Genomic DNA, 18352 nt, shown 5'->3' with positions numbered 1-18352 from the left:
GTGGGCACTCCAATGCACCCTTGGCACCCCCGAGGGGGGCTGCACGCTGCTCTCAGGAGCTCCCCTGCACTCCGTGGAAGCCATGCTTGGGGATGGGGAGGGGGCGGTGACAGGAGTTGGGGGCCCGTGTGCCGGCTACCTGAAGAGGCAGCGCTGGGTCCCCTGCAGCCCGCCTGGAGCGCCGCGGGGGGCTGGGCCCTCCTCTCTCGAATGACCTCCATGCAGCCTTCCGTGTCGATCTGGAACAGCTAAGGCCCCGGGGGTGGGTGACAGCCCTGCCCGGCCGCTGCCCCCCCACCCCCAAGACCCCAGAGACGCTGCTGGCCAGCACCTCCCGACAGAGGCAGGCGGGCGGGCGTGCGGGCTCTGGGGTGAGCGCAGGCCTGTCCTGCCTGCAAGAAGCAGGGGGTCTCTGGTGAGGCTGCGACCTGCCTCAGGAGCGCCTCCCTGACTGGCCGCCTGGCCCCCACGCTGAGCCCACCGCGCCCTGCCCCGCGCCCTGCTCCGCGCCTCTCCCTCGTTTGCTATTAGGCGCCGAGGCTCCTCCCACCCCGCGGCGCAGCCTGGCTGTGACGGCTCAGTGAGCGCTGACCACCTGCTGCCCCTCCCCGTGCTGCCCATCAAGGCGGGAGACCAAAGAAAGGTCACTTTGAAGGATCGAAAGCCTTCGAGGGCAGGCTGAGACGCGCCCACCGCCGCCTTCAGGACGCCGCCGGAGACCAGGCCCTCACCTGTGTGAAGAGCGCGAAGGCCGGGGTGCTGGCCAGGCGTGCGCCCTGCAGCTGCGTCCTGATGCTGTCGGCTGCGGACAAAGGGGCAGGGCTGGCACGACAGGCCTCGGGCTCTTCTCCCCCCGCGAAGGGCCCCAAACGCAGCTGCCCCCGTACACGAGGGGACACCGGCCCTTATCTGGCCCCTCGCCGGAACCTTCTGGGAGAAGAGTTTCTAACGTTCTCCCCCAGCTCCCCAAAGCACCCGCGTGTGCAGGCACACGTGGAGAGTCCCAGGAGAGGCCCCAGGCCCAGCGTGGCAGCCCACCTTCCTGGCCACGCGTGCCAAGCGGGACAGAAGCAGCGGGCCCCAGGTGCTCCCGCAGGCAGGTGCCACTCTGGGGTCCGACGGCCCATGAACCGTCCCTCCTGCTCCCCTTCCCAGGCCCGCCTTCCTGCCCCCGCCCCCAGGGCTGTACCCCGAGTCTGTGCCATGGCGGTCCTCCTGGAGGCCGGCGCCTGGGGCAGGCTGACGTCGCCCACCCACGGGCTCATGGCCATCAGCAGCCTGCGTCCAGCAGCCTCCGCCGCAGGGCGTGTCCTCTGGCGCCGATGCCTTCTTAGGATCCGGGGGGGCCCGCGAGCGCAGCAGGTGGGGCCCGGCCGAGCTGCCATCTGCACCCGGAAGCCAGGGCCGCGCTGGGCAGGTGAGACGGCCTCAGCTTCTCCTTCTGCAGGTAGAACGGGCCCTTGGGGCTCTCGGCCAGGGCTCGTCTCCTCTGGGGGTGGACCTGGCCTGGTCGTGACCGCTGCCAGCAGGGAGACGGGCACAGGAGCAGGCAGGAAGGGGTCCACCACATCGCCCTCATGCCCGCCAGCGCCTCTGTCCACTGCACCAGGGCAGGGAGAAAGCACTCGGATGAGAAGGCAGTGGCTGACGGGGGCTGCTGGGGGCGGGGCGGCGACAGCGCGTCTGGGTACCTGGCCCGGCCCTGGCCCTCACCAGCCTCCGCGCCAGGCGGCCGTGTTGGTCCTGAGCACCTGCAGCACCGTCTCCAGCGGCACCTCCGGCGGGGCGCCTCCCATCCTGACAGAAAGAACGGGCAAGGCTGGAGGCGCGTCCAACACCCCTGACCTGACCCCCCTGACCTGATGCCCTCTGACCGTGGGCTGCTGCCTCGAGCACTCAGGGTGCTTTCCCCACCCCCCACCAGCTACCTGGGAGGGGCTACACAGCCCCACGCCCGTGGGAACCGCTCTAAAGCCTGGTGTCCCCAGGCAGGGGCTCCTCCTCCCCGTGGACCTCCCGGGGATGAGCTGGGCCCGTACCCACCTCGTCCTCCAGCTCCTCTGAGCGAGCGGGGTGCACATCCGGGGAGCGTGGGTCCCGGGGGCCCCTGAGGACGGCGCTGCAGGCCCTGGAGGGGGCCTGTGCCAGGCCTGCGTCCTCCCCGGGGGCCAGAGCGGAGCCAGGAGCTGCCTTGGGAGGGAGGGCAGAGCTGGCAGAGCGTCCCACCCACAGCTCACGGGCGCCCTGCCTGGCAGGGACCCACAGGTCCATGCTGGGCACCACGTAGGCGGCCGGCGGCAGCGCCCCGCCCTGCCCCGGGACCCCAGGGCCTTCCTCCAGCTCTGCCCCCGAGTCCTCGCTGCTGCTGCTGCTGCTGCTCTCCCCGCTGCCGCCGCTGCCCCCGCTGCCGCCGCTGCTGCTGCTGGAACTCCAGCGGGCGCTCCGCTGGGGCCTCCGCCGCCTGCGCTGCTGACTCTGCCTCTTCTGCAGAGAGGAAAGGGCGGCTGAGAGGCCCCACTCCCCTGGGGTCCACTGTAAGGGCCACGGGCAGGCGGCCAGGCACCGGGGGAGGCCCCCAGGAAGGCCTCCCAAGAGGCAGGGGTGGCCCTGCGACCGCTCCGAGGTGAGCGGCAACCGACCATGCACGGTCCTGGCCTCCCCACCTGCCCCCCCCCCGACACCCCCAGTGATGGGCCGAGGGCGGGTGCAGCAGCCTCACCCCCGCCAGGACCTTCCACTTGCTCAGACACTGGGAGCCCGTCCGATGCGGCAGCTCAGAAGCTATTTTCGCCCAGTGACCTGCGAAACCAGACAAGACAGAAACCCCTTCACGCCAAGGCTGACAACTCAAGGAGTCAGTGTCCCCCGGAACACAGCGGGGTCTCTGAGAACCCACCCTCCTGCCCTCTGCCTATCCGAGAGGCTCAGAGCTGCTGGGGGCCAACGGGGGCTGCGCCTGCGCTGCTGCAGCAGCCTCAGAGGCTGGGTGGACCGTCAGCCACAGCGAGGACGGGCAACGCACGACCGAGAGGGAAGAAACACCAGCGTGCCCCACGTTTACGTGAATGTGGCCCCCCGAGTCTGCCACGCCAGGTGCCCTGAGCCAGACATCAGGCTCTTAGATGGACTTTTTCCATGGCGCACAGGCACGAGCGCAGACTGGCACACCGTTCCCACAGGCAACTTGTTGGCACGTGGCGGGGGCCTCACTGGCAGCGCAAGCTGCGCAAGCCCTCCAGGACAGTTGGGGCCTGTTCCGAGGAGAGACCACAGAGAAGTGAAAGCTCCGCTCGCTTCGCCAGGGGCCAGAGCGGCCCCCCAGCAGAGGGGTGGCCTGACCAGGCTAGTACCAACAGCCGGGGAGAAGACACAGCCCAGGACGCTCAGGAGTCAGCAGGACAAGGGGCAAGCAGCGGCTCCAACAGGCTGAGGGGAAAACCATCAGCACGTTCCTCAAAAAGGACACTCAGCCGCACACCCGCCAGCAGTGGTTATCGCCAAGCGATAAAGTTAATCGCGTCAACCTTATTTTTTCGGTACCCTCCATTATAGGTAAACTTTCTGGCAAAGGTCTGTTAGTCTGTGATAAGGCGGTCCGTCGCTCCTGCCGAGATGGTGAGTGGCAGGATGCAGGCCGAGGCGCAGGCAGGTGAGGCCCGCACTCCGCCAGCGGCTTCTGCAAACCTTAATGAACTCGCAGCAGCTACAAACAAGCAGCACACGCCAACCAGAGCTTACCAACGCCGTGTTTTTCTATTAATTCGATTAACTTTTCTTCTTCTTTTGAATTCCATCGCCCCTTTTTTAAGCTGAAATGTAACCTTCTGACATACCTGAAGATGAAACAAACGCATGTTTTAGCCACTGGGCTGGCCGCCCACTGCTGTCCCTGCACCAGCCGCAGTGGGGCCGGGGTCCTGGGGGCCTGGGCTCCCTGGTGGGGACCACTTGGGGAATGACCTCCCAGGCTGCAGCGTTCAAGGACGACACAGCCTGAGGCACTGAGCGTGCGCTCTCACTACCACAGTGCCGCATTCCAGAAGGGACGGATGGGCTAACCGCCGCCAGGAGACACACAAGGGCGAGTAGCCCCGCCGGCCTGCACAGGACTCCTGTGCTCAGCCACCCACTCCCCTCCACAGCCGCTCACCCTGCTCGGAACCCAAGAAACAGCTGCAGAGAGAAACGACCCATGCGAGCAGGGCCTGTGCGCTCACACCCATCAGGAACTGGACTCCCCACCAAGTACAGCGCTCAGGTGCCCGTCTGAGCTGCCGCCGCACAGTGATGGAGGACAGCAGCAGGGCCCGAGCCAAAGGTCCTGGTGAGCAGGACTGAGTCCACCCAGGCCCGGCTGGCGCTGCGCGCCCCAGCGTGTTAGGGAGTTGAGAGGAGCATGCTGCACAGTGTCTGGGTGGTGTCCCCCTCAACGGCCTTCAAGGTGACCCAGTCCTTCTACCTAGACCATCCCACAGTCTGCTCTGCCACTCCAACCCACGGGGAAAGGAGCGCCAGCGCCGACAGCGACGCGAGGCCCAGGTGCAGCGGGGGCATGGCCCTGGTCCCGAGGGGAACGAGGCTCAGAGCAGAGCGAGTCCCAGCCAAAGGCCTCAGGTACTGCGTGGGGACCTCCGGGCAGCAGGAGAGGGGGACTGGGTGCTGCGGCCCTCAGAGCCCACCAGTCAGCGCTGCTCATGTTCTCGGAGCAGGAAGAGCCGGCCTGAGAAGCAGCCCCAGGCACGAAAGCCAGGGTGCCTCTCGGGACCCCGAGAGCACAGGAACCAAGGAATGGGGTGACCCACGAAGACGGCTCCTTAGCCGGACCGCCCCCCCAGACCTGGCCAGGTGGGCCACCAGCTGGGGTACTGGGCAAAGGGAAATGACCGACCACGGCGCTCAGTGCTGCTTGTGTGGCATCAGCTCAGGAGGGCAATGGCGCACCCTGCAGTCAGGTGCGCTGCGGAGCGGCCAGGAACCCGGCCCGGCAAGGAGGGGCCACCCAAGCACTTCCCCCTCCAGACGCGCTGCCCAGCGAGCCGTCAGGTCGCCGTGGTCCAGCACAAGGACCAAACGCAGAGACCGACAGGAAGGAAGCGAGGCCCTGCTGACCGCAGTGGGCGTCCAACACCGGCGCCGAGCCCCCCGATGGCAACAACAGTCTCGACAAGTGGCGCTCGGGCTGTGGGAAATCCACGTGCCAAGGGCTGAGGGTGGACCCCGCCTCCCCCCAGGACCTAAGCCCGAGGGCTGAGACACGGATCCTGGGACGCAGCACAGGGTACCTTCCTGCCCCGGGCTGGGGTGGGGGGTCAGTCCTCTCAGGTGCGGCACAGAGGCAAAAGCAACAGAAGACAGCAAAAGGGGGAGCGGGTGGGGCTCGGTGGTCGAGCACCCACACCCCACATATGGGGCCCTGGGTTCAAGGCCTGGAAGCTCCTTTAAAAAAAAAAAAAGGAACCAAGAGAAGCTGGACTTCATCAGAGCTGAAAACATCTGGGCTTCAAAGGCTACCGCCAAGGAAGTTGAGAAGACGACCACAAACCAGGAGAAGATCCTCGTGGGTCTTCTATCTGCTAAGGGGACTTGATCCAGATCAGACAGAGAGCTCTCGCCACTCTGTAAAATAAAGACAACCTGGCCCACAAACGGGCGGGAGCTGAACAGACGTTTCTCCAAGGAGGGACGTACAACTGGCCAACGGGCACATGGGAAACCCTCACATCATTAGCCACGAGGGAGATGCCAGTCTAACCACGGCGAGACCCCCTTCACACCACGTCAGACGACGACGTGCAGACGCGGACGTGGGACACTGGAGTTGCATGTCGCAGGGGACGAAAAACGGTGCAGCCACTCTGGAAAACAGTGTGGGGCTTCCCCAGAAAGCGGAGGGGGGCAAGGGGGTGGATGAGCGATGCTAATACACACAGGGCTTCTTTTTGGGGGTAACAGAATGTCCTAAAGTTCGTTAGGGTAACGATCACACACCTCTGAGTAAACGAAAAGCCACTGAATTTTATGCTGAAGTGAGCGGTACAGGAGTGACTTATGCCTCAATAAGGTCCCAAAAAAGACCCAAGCCACCTGTAGGAAGGAGGCACGAGGCTGCGTGCACCAGGACAGTGCCAGCAGCAGTGAGGCGCGCTCCTGGAGGACAAGCCTCGTGACGACTGCCTTGGAAACCATGGCACGGCGCTGCGTGACCAGGCCAACCCAGCGAGAGCCTGCCCCCTGCCCCCCCGCCGCTGCCCCCTCCCTCGCTGCGGCGCGGCCCCCGGCTCAAGCGCTGTCCGACTCACCGGTCTCGGCACTGGGCATCACTCCTACCTGGCACCTCTGCCCGGATCTTAAACCAGTCGTGCTCCCCATACTTGGCCACGGCTTGAAGTAACTTCTGCAGGAAGGACAGCGGCCCCACGGCTCCCCTGGGGCAGGACGGTCGCCACGTGCCCACCCCCAGCCAGCCAGCCTTGGGAGGGAGCATCGGGAGGGCCCGGGGGAGGGAGCAGCCGCAGACAAGAGGACGAGGCCCTGCCCTGCAGGAACTTACAGCGTCTTCCTCGGGGGCCCAGCAGCCCTTCTTCAGGCTGGGGTCCAGGCTCTTGGTCCAGCGGTAGATGAGCTGCATGGAGTCCTCTCCCCTCCATGTAGTAGACAACCTGGGGGCACAGGGCCTCATGGGACGGCGAGAAGCCGACAGAGCAGCCCCGCTGATCCCCAAGGAGAGGGCCTGGCCTCCCTCCCGGCGCCCACGGCCGGACAGGCCTCTGCTTACTTCTCCGGTAAGGGATGTGGCTCCCCACGCGCATCTCCTGCACAAGCTGGGAGAGCAAGCGGTCCTCCTCCTCCGTCCACTCCCTGCGCTTCAGGCCCTTGTTGTGCTGCTGGAACTTCTGCAGGCACTGGAAGGCGCTGCGACCGGTCTTCTCGAAAGGCCCAGACAAGACGACAGGGTCACCATGCAGCCGCCCCGCCCGCGAGGCCTTGGGGCAGACATACTGCGCCGCGAGCCCCGCGCCTCTGCCGCCCGCTCCTGAGCCGCCCGCAGGGTGCTGGAGCGCACCGCCTGGGGGACATGCCAGGTCCCAGCCACAGGACCTCCCCTGACCGCAGGCACAGTCATCTGCTGGACACTCAGCTGGCAAGCCGATGGGAGAGCAGCGCCCAGAACGCCCCAGCCCTCTGAACTCGGTGCCTGCCCGTCCTCTTGCTGGGTTCGAGCTCCCAGGAACCTCCCAGGCCTGTCCAGGGCGGTGCTGGGCGGCTGCTGGGCTAGTGTCCACATCTTGGGCACTGTCCTCAGAACAGAGGGTTCCCAAGGGGCTTCCTGGCCCAGACCCACAGCGCTTCAGCCAACAGACCTGGGCCCCCCAGCTCTGCCAACTCATCTTACGGAAAGAGTCTCCCAAGGGCTGATGAACGTTCTTTGAGCCTGAATTTTCCCAAAGCCAGGGCTTGAGGTGAAGAGAACACGGGGGCGGCCGCGCGTGGGCCCGCTCCTGGGCATCCTCCGAGCCCCCCGGGGCCCCACAGAGTGGTCCTAACCCCGCCCTCTGAACGGCCATCTGCCAAGGACGGACCCTCCTCACTCAGGCACCTGCCGACACGGCTGCTCGCCGGCGGGGTGTTTCCTGCTCGCACGCCCAGCACCACGCTGACGGAGCCTGTGCTCTCCTCGCCCCAGGGCAGAGGGAGGGCATCTCCCGGGCCAGCAAAAACCACGAGGCTTTCTGCACATGGGCCCAGACCCGGGGAGCCCCACCACGCAGCAGAGCTGACTGCACCGCTCTGAGATAAAAACCAGCCCCAGGACGCCCCTGGGTGGCTGCAACAGGGGCTTGGAGGCAGCCTCAGGACGCCCGGGGCTGTCTGGGAGCAGTGATTCTCCAAGAGGCTGGAGGAGTCTGCAAGGCTCTGGACTGGCTGCAACAGGCACTAAAAACAATGCTTAGGAAGGAAGGAGAAACGTCCTGGGGGGAATCTCTGGTCTCCTTTTTTCAAGTATTATTAGAGAAATGCAGCTGAATTATTTGCTCTAGGAAAGAGATACAACTGCCGGTGGAAAGGAAATGTACTGCTGGATTTCCCATGTTAGTCGGGATAAAAACTGGTCTCAGAACTTGATCAAAACAGCAAAGGGAAGTGAAAGGAAAGAGAGGAAGGAGGGAAGTAAGATCGCCAGGGAGCGTGCAGTAACCACAGGGTGACAGCCAACAACGTCCACAGCACCACTGAGCACCGATGGCCACACCCGCCCACTGAGAGCCAGCCTGGCAGAGCGGGTTAGCAAACAAAAGCCAGCCACACACTGCTTTCCTGAAAACACCTGAAAAAGGCAATTAAAAAAGGGGTGGCAGGGAGCAGACATGGCTTAAACAGTTGGGTGCCCACCTCCCACATGGAGGTCCTGGGTTCAGTTCCCAGTGCTTCCTAAAGAGGATGGGCAGACACAACGAGCAGATGCAGTGAGCCAGAAGAGGATGTGGCTCAAGTGGTTGGGTGCCCACCTCCCACATGGGAGGTCCCGAGTTTGGTTCCTGGTGCCTCCTAAAGAAGATGAAGAGACAGTGAGCAGACAAGCAAGCAGACAGACAAGGGCCCTATCAGGGTGGGGGCAGGAAGGATGGGCAGGTTAGCAGCTGCAGCTCAAGAGGTTGAACACCTGCTTCCCATGTACAAAGTCTCGGTTCGATCCCCAGTACCTCCTAAAAACAAACAAAAAAAACCAACTCATTGGGAGCAGATGTGGCTCAGTGGCTGAGCACCTGCTGTCCATGTATGAGGTCCTGGGATCAATCCCGGTACACCCCTCCTCCCCCAAAAAAGAAGGTCTGTAAAAGAATGGCAGGTAAACGCAAATAATAAAAACAGGGGGAAGCGGACGTGGCTCAACTGACAGAGCGCCCGCCTACCACATGGGAGGTCCAGGGTCAAACCCAGGCTCCTGGCCCGAGTGGAGCTGGCCCATGTGCAGTGCTGATGCGTGCGAGGAGTGCCCTGCCACGCAGGGGTGTCCCCGCATAGGGATGTCCCATGCACAAGGAGTGCGCCCCACAAGGAGAGCCACCCTGTGTGAAAAGCGCAGTCTGCCCAAGAGTGGTGCTGCACACACAGAAAACTGATGGAGCAGATGATGCAACAAGAGAGACGCAGTTTCCCAGTGCCACTGACAAGAATGCAAGCAGACACAGAAGAACACACAGGGAGTGGACAAAGAACAGAAAGGGGGGAATAAATTAATCTTAAAAAAACAAGAAGAGGAGTTGCAGAATCTGTATCAGATAAGACAGAATTTCAACTTAAAAATACAAAGAATAAAGAGCTAAAGCGATTTTTTTCATAAGATGACAAAAATTTAAATTATATATCACAAACTATGAAGCAATTACCATAAAAAGTAAGCTGTTAAAGCTGTAAAGAGGAAAAGATTTTTAAGTGTTGTTCTGTCAGATTATATCAAGGTTCCAGCCAGATAACTATCAGAACTGGGCCCATGCAGAGAACAAGACTAGTACGACCCACAGCCAAGCACCCCCGTTCAGGGCTCATCAGGCTTATGCCGACTCCACACCCAGCAGAAAGAGCATCTTTTTTTTGAAATGGCAAGTTTGGTCTCGTTTGCTACAACCATGTGCCTGACCATTAAAAAAAGTGATAATTTAAAAAACAGAGCATCTATAGATTGTGTTCTCCAGTCACACAATCCAGTAAAATTAGACCTAAAGAAACAACAGAAAGGGTTCCAAGACACCTACTTAAAATTAAAAACGAAGAAACACGTTCCTAAATAAACTTGGATTCAAAGAGGCAAACAAAACTGAAATTACAGATACTCTAGAAATTTGGGGAAAAAAAAGAATCACACCAAATTCCGGAACACAAAAGCTGCGGCAGAAAAAGCCCGGTTGGGAGCGGCTCCCTCAGTGGCCCCGAGGCCAGCACAGGCCCTCGGCCCTGGTCTTGGAAGGCAATGCCCAGGGCAGACGGGAAGTGCTTTCCTGCACCAGCCACAGGAGAAGCTCCTGGCGCTGACGGGAGGAGAGCACCCAGGAACGAGGGAGGAGAGGCAGAGTGTGGCAAGAGGCTGGCACGGGCCGCTGGTGGAGGGGTCGGCCCTGGCCAGAGGCCGCAGCCCCTCTGCGCTGGGGGAGGAGCGGTGGGGCGGAACCCGTGGCGCGGCCCATCTCCCGGCAGGCGCGGCGCGGTCCTCACCCCCAGCTCCTCCGCTGTCTGCTGCCACCCCAGGTGGCCGTGCCGGGCTGAGACCTCCTTCAGCAGTGCAATCTCCTCACGGCTCCACTCCTGCTTGTTGATGCTGGGGTGCTCACAGTTCTGCCAGAACTTCCGGATCTCCTCTGCGCTGCGGCCACCTTCGAACTGCACCAAGAAAGACACCCAGCCCTCTGGGGACTGAGACCCAGGCCCACCCTGGGCCCAAAACGGGCGCAGGTGCAGGCGGAGCTACTGCCCTCAGCCTGCTATCGGCACGTCGGTACGTGAGGAAGGGGAGGGGCACTGTCTGGCCCCTAGGCTTTGCACAGCCCAAATGCACTGTGGCCCCGACGCAAAGCCTTCGTGGCCACCCACTTCACAAGAGGCAGCTGGCCCGGGCCCCACTGCCAGACACACGTGTGACTGAAGGGGTCATGTCAGCTCCAGGAGCCCTGGAGAGCACATCTGGCCACCCAGAGATGACCTTGCTGGCCAAGACCCTGCCTGGCGGGACTCCCTGTCCTGCCCTCGGCTCACGTTGACATTGGAGATCTTCTCCCAGTCGTGGCTGTCCTGCCGGTTCCCCAACAAGGCTTCTTCCGGAAGCTGGCTGGGGGAAGGGATGGGGCACCGTCAGCCTGGCCCTGCTCGGCCTCTGCTCCCACCGCCTCGTCCCCCGCAGCTGCCTCACTTGATCTCCTGGATGTCCTTCCCTGCCTCCCGGATCTGCTTCTCCAGGGCCTGCCTCTCCGGCTCGCTGGCAGCCTTGCTCTGTTTCTGCTGTAGGTACTCGAGCCTGGAGGGCAGAGAAGGTGCAGTGGGTCACAGATACGGACGGCAGGCCCTGGCGGGGGCAGCGGCAGCACCAGGTGGCTGCTCTGCGCAGCACTGCGCACAGGAGCAGGGATCATGGCAGTGCGCTCCAGGCCCGACCACGACCCACACGGACGAGCTCCTCAGCCTGGGTGTCTCGGCTCCCCCGCGGCACCCGCCTGCCCTGCCCGGGCCGACGCGCCTGGCATGGTGAGGGCTGCACTGTCTGCTGACACACACGACGAACCCTGCGTGCCCGCCCCGGCTCGGCCACACCTCACCCACCAGGCCCAGCCCCAGCCCACTCCGGGCGGAGGCGGTTTCCAGGCTTCCTGCCCTCCCGCGCCCAGCTCATGGCCAGAGACCACTCCTTCGGCTGCACTGTCCCTTCGGCGAAACTGCTGCCCAGAATAGGCGGCGGGCAAACCCAGCTCTTTGCTGGCCCAGAAGAGACCCCACACCACCACGGTGCACCCCAGCTTGGGAGGAGGGGCCCAAAATCACTGTATGATCCTAGCTCCCCCCGACTCAAGAAAAGGGAGCCCACATCGCCAGTGTCCCCAGGCTGCCACCAGCCAGGGAGGAGGAGCCCCATGACACCACGAACCCTAACTTTTCCCCCAGCCTGAGAACCCCACATCCCCGCAGGGCCCCCAGATCCCCTGGCCTGAGAGAAGCACCTCCTGATCATGCCCTTCAAGCTACGAAGCAGCAGGTAGCCCCAAGGACCCCTTTCTTTCTCCCCCAGGAAAACGAGCTTGCGCTCCCAGACAACTGAGCCAGCTGAAAGCTTTCCTCCTGCTTGGCATCTGTCACGTGCGAGCCCCCCACTTGCCACTCAGAGCCTGGCACTCAGTAGGCTTCTTTGCAATAAGTATCTCACGGGACTTCATTGGTTCTGAATACACTACTGCTGCTTCCGCCAAACCCAAACCAGGCACCTGCAAAAATTAATTAAAATCTACCCCCAGATAGGCTTGTTGTGTCAGAGAAAATTCATAATTAAATACTGTCCTTGAAAAAGCTTTGCAACCAACAAGTTCGAGTTCCGCATGGAACTTACGAAACTGATTACGATAACTCCAAAATAAACCGTGATCCAAGTGAGTGCTGAATCTGTACCTTAGGAGTAATTCCTCAAATAAAGTAAACAGATGAACACGGCCACCTTCCCCGGCTGTTCCTGTCCTGATGGCCGGGAAACACTCACCTCTGCCTCTAGACACCCCCGCAGCGGCAGCAGCAGGTGGGGACACCCAGGTCGGGGACAGGGGCCTGCGTCATTGCACCATGTAGCCAGGCCCAAATCAGACGCTCAGGGCCACAACCCCCAGCCCTGCTGCTGCCCCTCCAGGGCTCCGCGAGACCCTGCCACCCTGGCTCGGGGACTTTGGTCTCTAAGGACAGTGGATCGACACAACGCCCCCAGCCAGCATTTACGATGTGGCGGTGGCGGTGGCAGGCAGGGGGCTCTGGATGTGTGATGTGACTCGATCAGCAAACACCGAAAGTGGGCCTCACTGCCCGTGCTTTCAGAGGCGGCAACTGAGGCCAAGAGGTAACAAGACTCCACCCAACTCACACAGCTCCACCATGGCTGCCCCACCGGGCCCAGCACTTTCCCGCGGACCTGCAAACTCCACCTCCTCGGAAAAAGGGAAAGTGCAGAGACGGGTCTCCCGCTGCCGGGTAAGGGAGGAGGATCCACAGAACCCCCGCTCCCCCAAACCGGCTAAGCTTTTCCCACTGCCCGGGGAGGCTGGCTGTTCATGGTCAGCTTACTTCAGGAGCTTGGGCTGCAGCAAGCGCTGCAGGCGGTCGCTCATCACCGACTTCCGGAGCAAGGTCTTCTCCCAGTTCTTCCCTAATGAGAGACAACGGGCGTGCCGCGGTCGGGGTCAGGGGCCACGCGGCGTGTTCCACGGCACAGCCTCACGGTCCCCAGGCAGGAGTGCTAGCTCCAGCTTCCGGGGAGGAAGCCGAGGGCTAAGCAACTTCTCTAGGCCCACAGGAGCAGGTGGCTCTGCCACCAGCGCCTCTTGGCCACGTGCTGCTCCTCCACCCCGGCCAAGCCAATCCCCCCGGGCCGTCCCACGCTCACAGGAGCCCACAGGAGAGAGAGCAGCCTCCCTGGGGAAGGGGCAGGGGCAGTGGGCAAGAGCACGGCCCCGGGGCCCAGCAGACGCTGCGGCCTGGGCTCTTACATTTGGTCACCAGGAGCTGCTCAAAGGACTTAATGCCCTGCGCCGCCTTCTCCCGGGTGTCCTCGTTGGCGGGAGGCCCCTGCCAGAGAACACAGGTATTAAGGCGTGGACAGAAGCGTGCGTACCTCAGGGGTCCAGGCTAGGGAGCAGAGCCCTGGCCCCTGGCCTCCCTGGACACGCGTCCACGGGCAAGGGCGGACACTAACCCTCTGGCTCGCTGCCACGTCACGGGGGCTGCTCTGAGCACTGCCCAGCCCAGCTGAGGGTGCGCCCAACTCCACGTTGGCCCGAGAGGAAGGCACGGGCTGCCTTAGCAAATGCGGACCCTTCCTACCTCCCTGTCTACTCCACAAGGGAAGCACGTGCCAGGGAGGCCATCCCTAGAGCAGAAGGCAGCTCTGCCCCATTCGAGGGAAGCCTTGACTTTCACCACGGGGTGAGAAAGAGAGTTTTAAGGAAGTGAGATATTATTCTGCAGAACCCAAACAAATTCACGACCTCCGGCAGCAGGCTGGGGGGACCAAACCCTCCCGTGGCAAATAGGCCCCCACTCACCACTCCGGTGACCTTGTCCTTGAAGTAGGGTTTCATGAAGTGCCCTATGTACACGTTGGCAGGCAGGCCCTTGCCGCCCTTCGCCTTGGGGCCTTTGGCACCAGCCAGGTCCCACGTGATCTCCTCCTGGGACAGACACAAAGGGAGCGTTCTGGCCAGCTGTAGGTGGGCCACACTGCGGAGACGCAGGACCCCGGCCACTGCCCCTCCCGGGGAGGCCTGGTCAGGCGAGCCTGGGCCCTCTTGGGGTGGGACGCCTGCCCTACCTGCTGCTCCCGGTTCTGGGCCAACAGCACGCTGACCTCCGCGATCTTCTCCCGGATCACCTCCTGGTAGACCATGTTCAGCTGCAGGCAGGTCTCCGGGTCCTCGGGGAGGTTTCTGTCCTTGGTGTCATCTTCTTCGTTGCTGGCGTCACCCCACCTTCCTCCTTCCTGGTCACAGCCAGAAGCCCACGTGAGCAGAGGGGATGGCCACGCCGCCTGCGGCCCCAGGCCGGGCTGCACCACTGAGCACCCTTCAGGAAGCCTCCCCTCCCCGGCCCGCCCAGGGGCCTGACACCTGCTAGGCCTTTGGGAAACACAGCAGGTACCAGCAAGACTACACCCCCCCCAACGGGGCCGAGACCTGACCCGCCAGGGAGGGGCCAGAGGGCGCGAGGTCTGAGTGGACCCCACCACTTTCCAGGGGACTCCCACAAGACCACTTGGGGTGGGGGAGGCTATGCAGGAGCCAGTCGCCTTCCCCAGGCCCGGAAGACACCCCGTTACGTCTGAGCGTTCACAAGGAGCATGCGTCACTCGTCACTGGCAGAACGACAGGGAACGAGAATGCATGGCTGAGGACTAGCAGCACCGCGCCGTCCACAAAGACCAAACGTGGGAATAACCCTCACGCATGGCCAGAGGTGAAAAGCCAAGCAAGCTACGCGCCGGTGCACGCCAGGGCAGGCCTCCCCACACCTGCTGCCCAGAGGGGAAGTGAAAGTCAGCTACAGGTTTTCAAAAAAAACTCTGGACAGACAGAAACGCGGTTCCCAGTGACCAGCGTGGCGATGCACTTCTGCCAGGTGCCACCTGGGGTCCTGCATCGGCATCTTGTTATGGTGGCCCTACCGGGAGGTGCAGAAATTGCCCCCACTGTGCAGACTGGGCGACTGAGGCAGAGGAGGGCGGGACCCGGGCAGCCTTTCAAGTGCAATGTCACACATGAGAGACATGTGCGTAGGGCGCATGCTCAGGGCACACTGGGAGGCTTGGCCGCCGAGCTACGAACGAGCTCGTTTCTGGGGCAAGCGTCCACCTCGATGAGGATGTCTGTGATGCCTGTGGCTTTAATGGAAACCCGCATGGCTTATAATGAAGAGGAGCCACTGTGGGGTGAGGCCCAGACCGGCCGCCCAGGCCCTGGAGGGACGGGGATGGAGAGCTGGCAGCGGCTCCGCCAGGCTGGGCCCTAGTTACCAAGGCTGGGGGTCCAGGAGGGTCAGAGTCCTCGTCAAGCAGCGAATCTGTGGGAAGGTGAGCACAGTGTTAGTGGCAGATGATGGAGAAAGATGCCAGGGGGACCGAGCGGCTATGGTCATGGGTGGCCACAGAGAAGGCCCGACCAGAGGCCTCTGGACTCGGGGGCACGCGCCTGCCTGTGGGGGCCACCATCTTCTGAGGGGCCAGAGCACCGCATGGAAGCCCCACCCCCAATAGCACGGGCCGCGCGCCCTGGACCACTGGGACAGGCTGCACGGATAGCGAGTCACGTCATCCGATGCCAGCTGTCCACAGGGCAGGCAGCGGCCGCGAGGAGGGGAGGCCCCATGGAGAGGGGAGGGGGGCGGGCAAGTGAGAGGCCAAGAGAACGGGCGGAGGAGGAGAGGTGCAGGTGCGGGCGGGCACCCGAGAGATTCGGCCTCAGGGACAAGCTCTGGGCCTGGACGAGGTGGGTGGCAAGGCCGGGGTCGGCCGCAGGCAGGAGGGTCGGCAGGCCGTGAAGCCCAGCCATCGCGGCAGGGGCGGCCCCCTGGGGCCAGGGGAGCGTGGAGGTGGTGTGGGAGGAGTGCGGAGCGGGAGGGCAAGTGCTTCCCTTGTGCTGCCAGCCGGCAGGTCTCAAGGCCAAGGAAGGGGCAGGCGGAAGGCAGGGAGATCTGGCTGGCGGGAGGTGGGCCTGCTCCCAGCAGCACAGTGGCAGCCCGGCAAGGCCGGACGGGCCCCGAGGGCAGACGCCAGCTGTTCTTACCCATATCTACAGAGCTCGTGTGGCATGAGAACTTACCTGCTTCAGAATCCGACTCGAGGCTTGATTCCGACACTTCCCCATTGATGCTCAAGGAGCTGGGATCCAAGATCCTTTCTAGCTCCTCGATCTCCTTTGCTATTTTCTCTCTCTCAGCATCTACATTCATGGCTTCCACCTGCTGCCAAAGCACAAGACGTTGGAAACAAAGAGCATGCGGGAATGCCATCCTCCTTCAGAGACAGCACGTGCCTGGGGGAGACTGGGAAGCCCACCCCAAAGGCGCAAGCCCACCACCAGGTGGCAGGCCTGGGGCTCCTGACCCGGAGCTTGAGGCCCAGGCCCTCAGGGGAGCTCCCAGGCTGCTGCCTGACGCTCTCCCATGGCCATAAGCTCTCCTATGGCCATAAGCGCCTCTCTTTGCCCTGCTGGGGGTGGGGGTGGGGGAGGGGCTGTGGCCACATGACCGTATGCCTGCTCCGGAGCCACGCCCAGTACAGGCAGGGAAGGGGACCGACGCGAAATGGTCCTGATCTCTGCCCTTCCATGACCCAGCCACTGGTGAGTGGTCATCTGGGCATAAAAAACAGAGGAGGGTGGCAAATTCTCCAGAGACAAGGACGAGGCCATGGGCAGTGGGAAACCCAAGCTTTGACCACAGCCTCAGGCCAGCTTGCCCTCCCTCAGGAGAGCTGGACCCCCAGATACAGGCTGACCGCTGACAAGCGCTGATGGCATGGCATCGTGCTCCCTGTGGACAGACAGGGCTTCCGTCTGTCTCTGCTATCCCTCCAGCATTTGGCACGTGACAGTGGCTGACATTAGACAAATAGGTGTTGAAGGAATAGAAACCTTTTTTTTTTTCTTAGAGACTGCTCTTGGAAATCCAAGGGGTGAGAAGCTGGGAAGGGAGTAGGGTAGGAGAATAAAATATTGGCAGGGAAAATTCCAAAGAAACACAGGAGCTTAAAAAAAATCAAAGCAAAATGCTAGCCCCCCCCCCCCGCCCCCCAGCTCCATTCTGGACTCTGGCTCTTACAGCTGCCCAAGGCCAAGGGCTGCAAAAGGGGCACTGGGAATACCACCCAGGGCCCGCGGCGCGCGGCGGCAAGCTACAAGCAGAGGCTTGAGCGCAGGGCCTTCGGGGAGGGGACAGGGATGTGCCTAAACCCACGGGGGTTGTTCCCAGACTCCTGCCACTCTGGGGGCTGCCCATCGAACAAGACAAAGGCACCCGCTGAGAGGGACCCTTCGGGTCTAACAGTGCTATGGGAACTCTGTCTCCCCATGCTAAAGTACAGGACCTCAGAATGCAGCCTTAAAATGTGGAAATAGGGTTGCTGCAGAAGAGATTAGCTAAGAGGAGGACTGACAGAGTAGGGGTCCCCAATCCATTACAGCTGGTGTCCCTATAAGGGAAGACCAGACCGTGTCCGTAGGGGAGAAAGCTGCGTGGCAAAGGAGTGACGCACTTACAAGCTAAGGAACCAAATACTGCTGGCCACTACCAGAGGCTGGACAGGGAAGGCTTGTTGTTCTCCCTCCAGGCCCTGGCTTCTGGGATTTTAAGGCAGTGAGTTTGTGCTGCTGTCACAGCAGCACTAGGACACCCGGGCAGTCTGCGTCACAGTGCTCCTCGTTCTTAGCGGAGGTGCTTTGTTGATATTCGAAATGTTTATAAACCAATCTCAGCCCACAGTCACCCAGACCAGCAGCTCTACCAACAAACTATTGGCAGGCTCAAAGACGCCCTTTCCACCAGGGACAGAGACGAGGGGCTTTCCTTTGGAAGGCCAGCTCTTAAGAGAAAAGGCAACTTGTGTTTTGAAGAGAGCGTTGCTCCCCACCGTCTACCATGTGGACACGCGACAGCAGAAAAGAGGTCAGAGTCACGAGTTCAAGTCCTGAGTCAAGGCTGCTCCCTGGTCACAAATCACAGGCGATTGCCCTCGGCGATGCCCCTCCTGCCGGTCGACGCCGCAGGCAGCCCTGCGCACACCAACCTGCCCCCCAACCCCGAGCGCGGGGAGCAAAAGGGGCCACCCCCAAAGGGCAGCATCCGCAGAGAAGCGGCCCTGGACGGCGGGCAGAGCGCCCCACTCACCCGGCTCCCGGGAGTCCGTCCCGCGCCTCCTCTCCGGGCCAGGCCGCGAAGCCCAAGGAGCCCTCGCCCGCACAGCGCCCGCGGCCGGGGCACCCCGCGCGCCGCCCTCCCGGGCCCCCGCCGCCCTCACCCGCGCCGTCGCGCTCCCCAGCCCGGTCGCGCTCACCGGCCTAGCCCGCCGCCGCCGTCGCCCTGGCGACCCAGACCCGAACTTCCGGCGGCGCCACACGAGCGC

General features: G+C 62.6%; 1 protein-coding gene across 1 annotated transcript in view; it reads right to left on the bottom strand.

Moving 5' to 3' along the window:
• SNAPC4 (small nuclear RNA activating complex polypeptide 4) overlaps positions 1-18352 on the bottom strand; it is a 21664-nt gene extending 3312 nt beyond the window's left edge. Inside the window, 23 exon segments of the mRNA XM_071216545.1 lie at positions 140-248; positions 732-802; positions 1190-1285; positions 1288-1329; positions 1411-1519; positions 1579-1797; positions 2044-2484; positions 2720-2799; positions 3739-3833; positions 6300-6394; positions 6551-6634; positions 6636-6659; positions 6762-6923; positions 10213-10377; positions 10750-10822; positions 10904-11008; positions 12808-12889; positions 13230-13308; positions 13785-13910; positions 14051-14218; positions 15248-15294; positions 16053-16194; positions 18284-18352. Of these exon segments, the coding sequence (XP_071072646.1) occupies positions 140-248; positions 732-802; positions 1190-1285; positions 1288-1329; positions 1411-1519; positions 1579-1797; positions 2044-2484; positions 2720-2799; positions 3739-3833; positions 6300-6394; positions 6551-6634; positions 6636-6659; positions 6762-6923; positions 10213-10377; positions 10750-10822; positions 10904-11008; positions 12808-12889; positions 13230-13308; positions 13785-13910; positions 14051-14218; positions 15248-15294; positions 16053-16182 (2602 nt within the window). The 5' untranslated portion in view covers positions 16183-16194; positions 18284-18352.

This window comes from Dasypus novemcinctus, chromosome 8 (assembly GCF_030445035.2).
Source record: "Dasypus novemcinctus isolate mDasNov1 chromosome 8, mDasNov1.1.hap2, whole genome shotgun sequence".
NCBI classification, from domain to species: Eukaryota; Metazoa; Chordata; class Mammalia; order Cingulata; family Dasypodidae; genus Dasypus; species Dasypus novemcinctus.
Note: the sequence above shows the minus strand (reverse complement) of the source record. Positions and strands in the feature narration are given on the sequence as shown.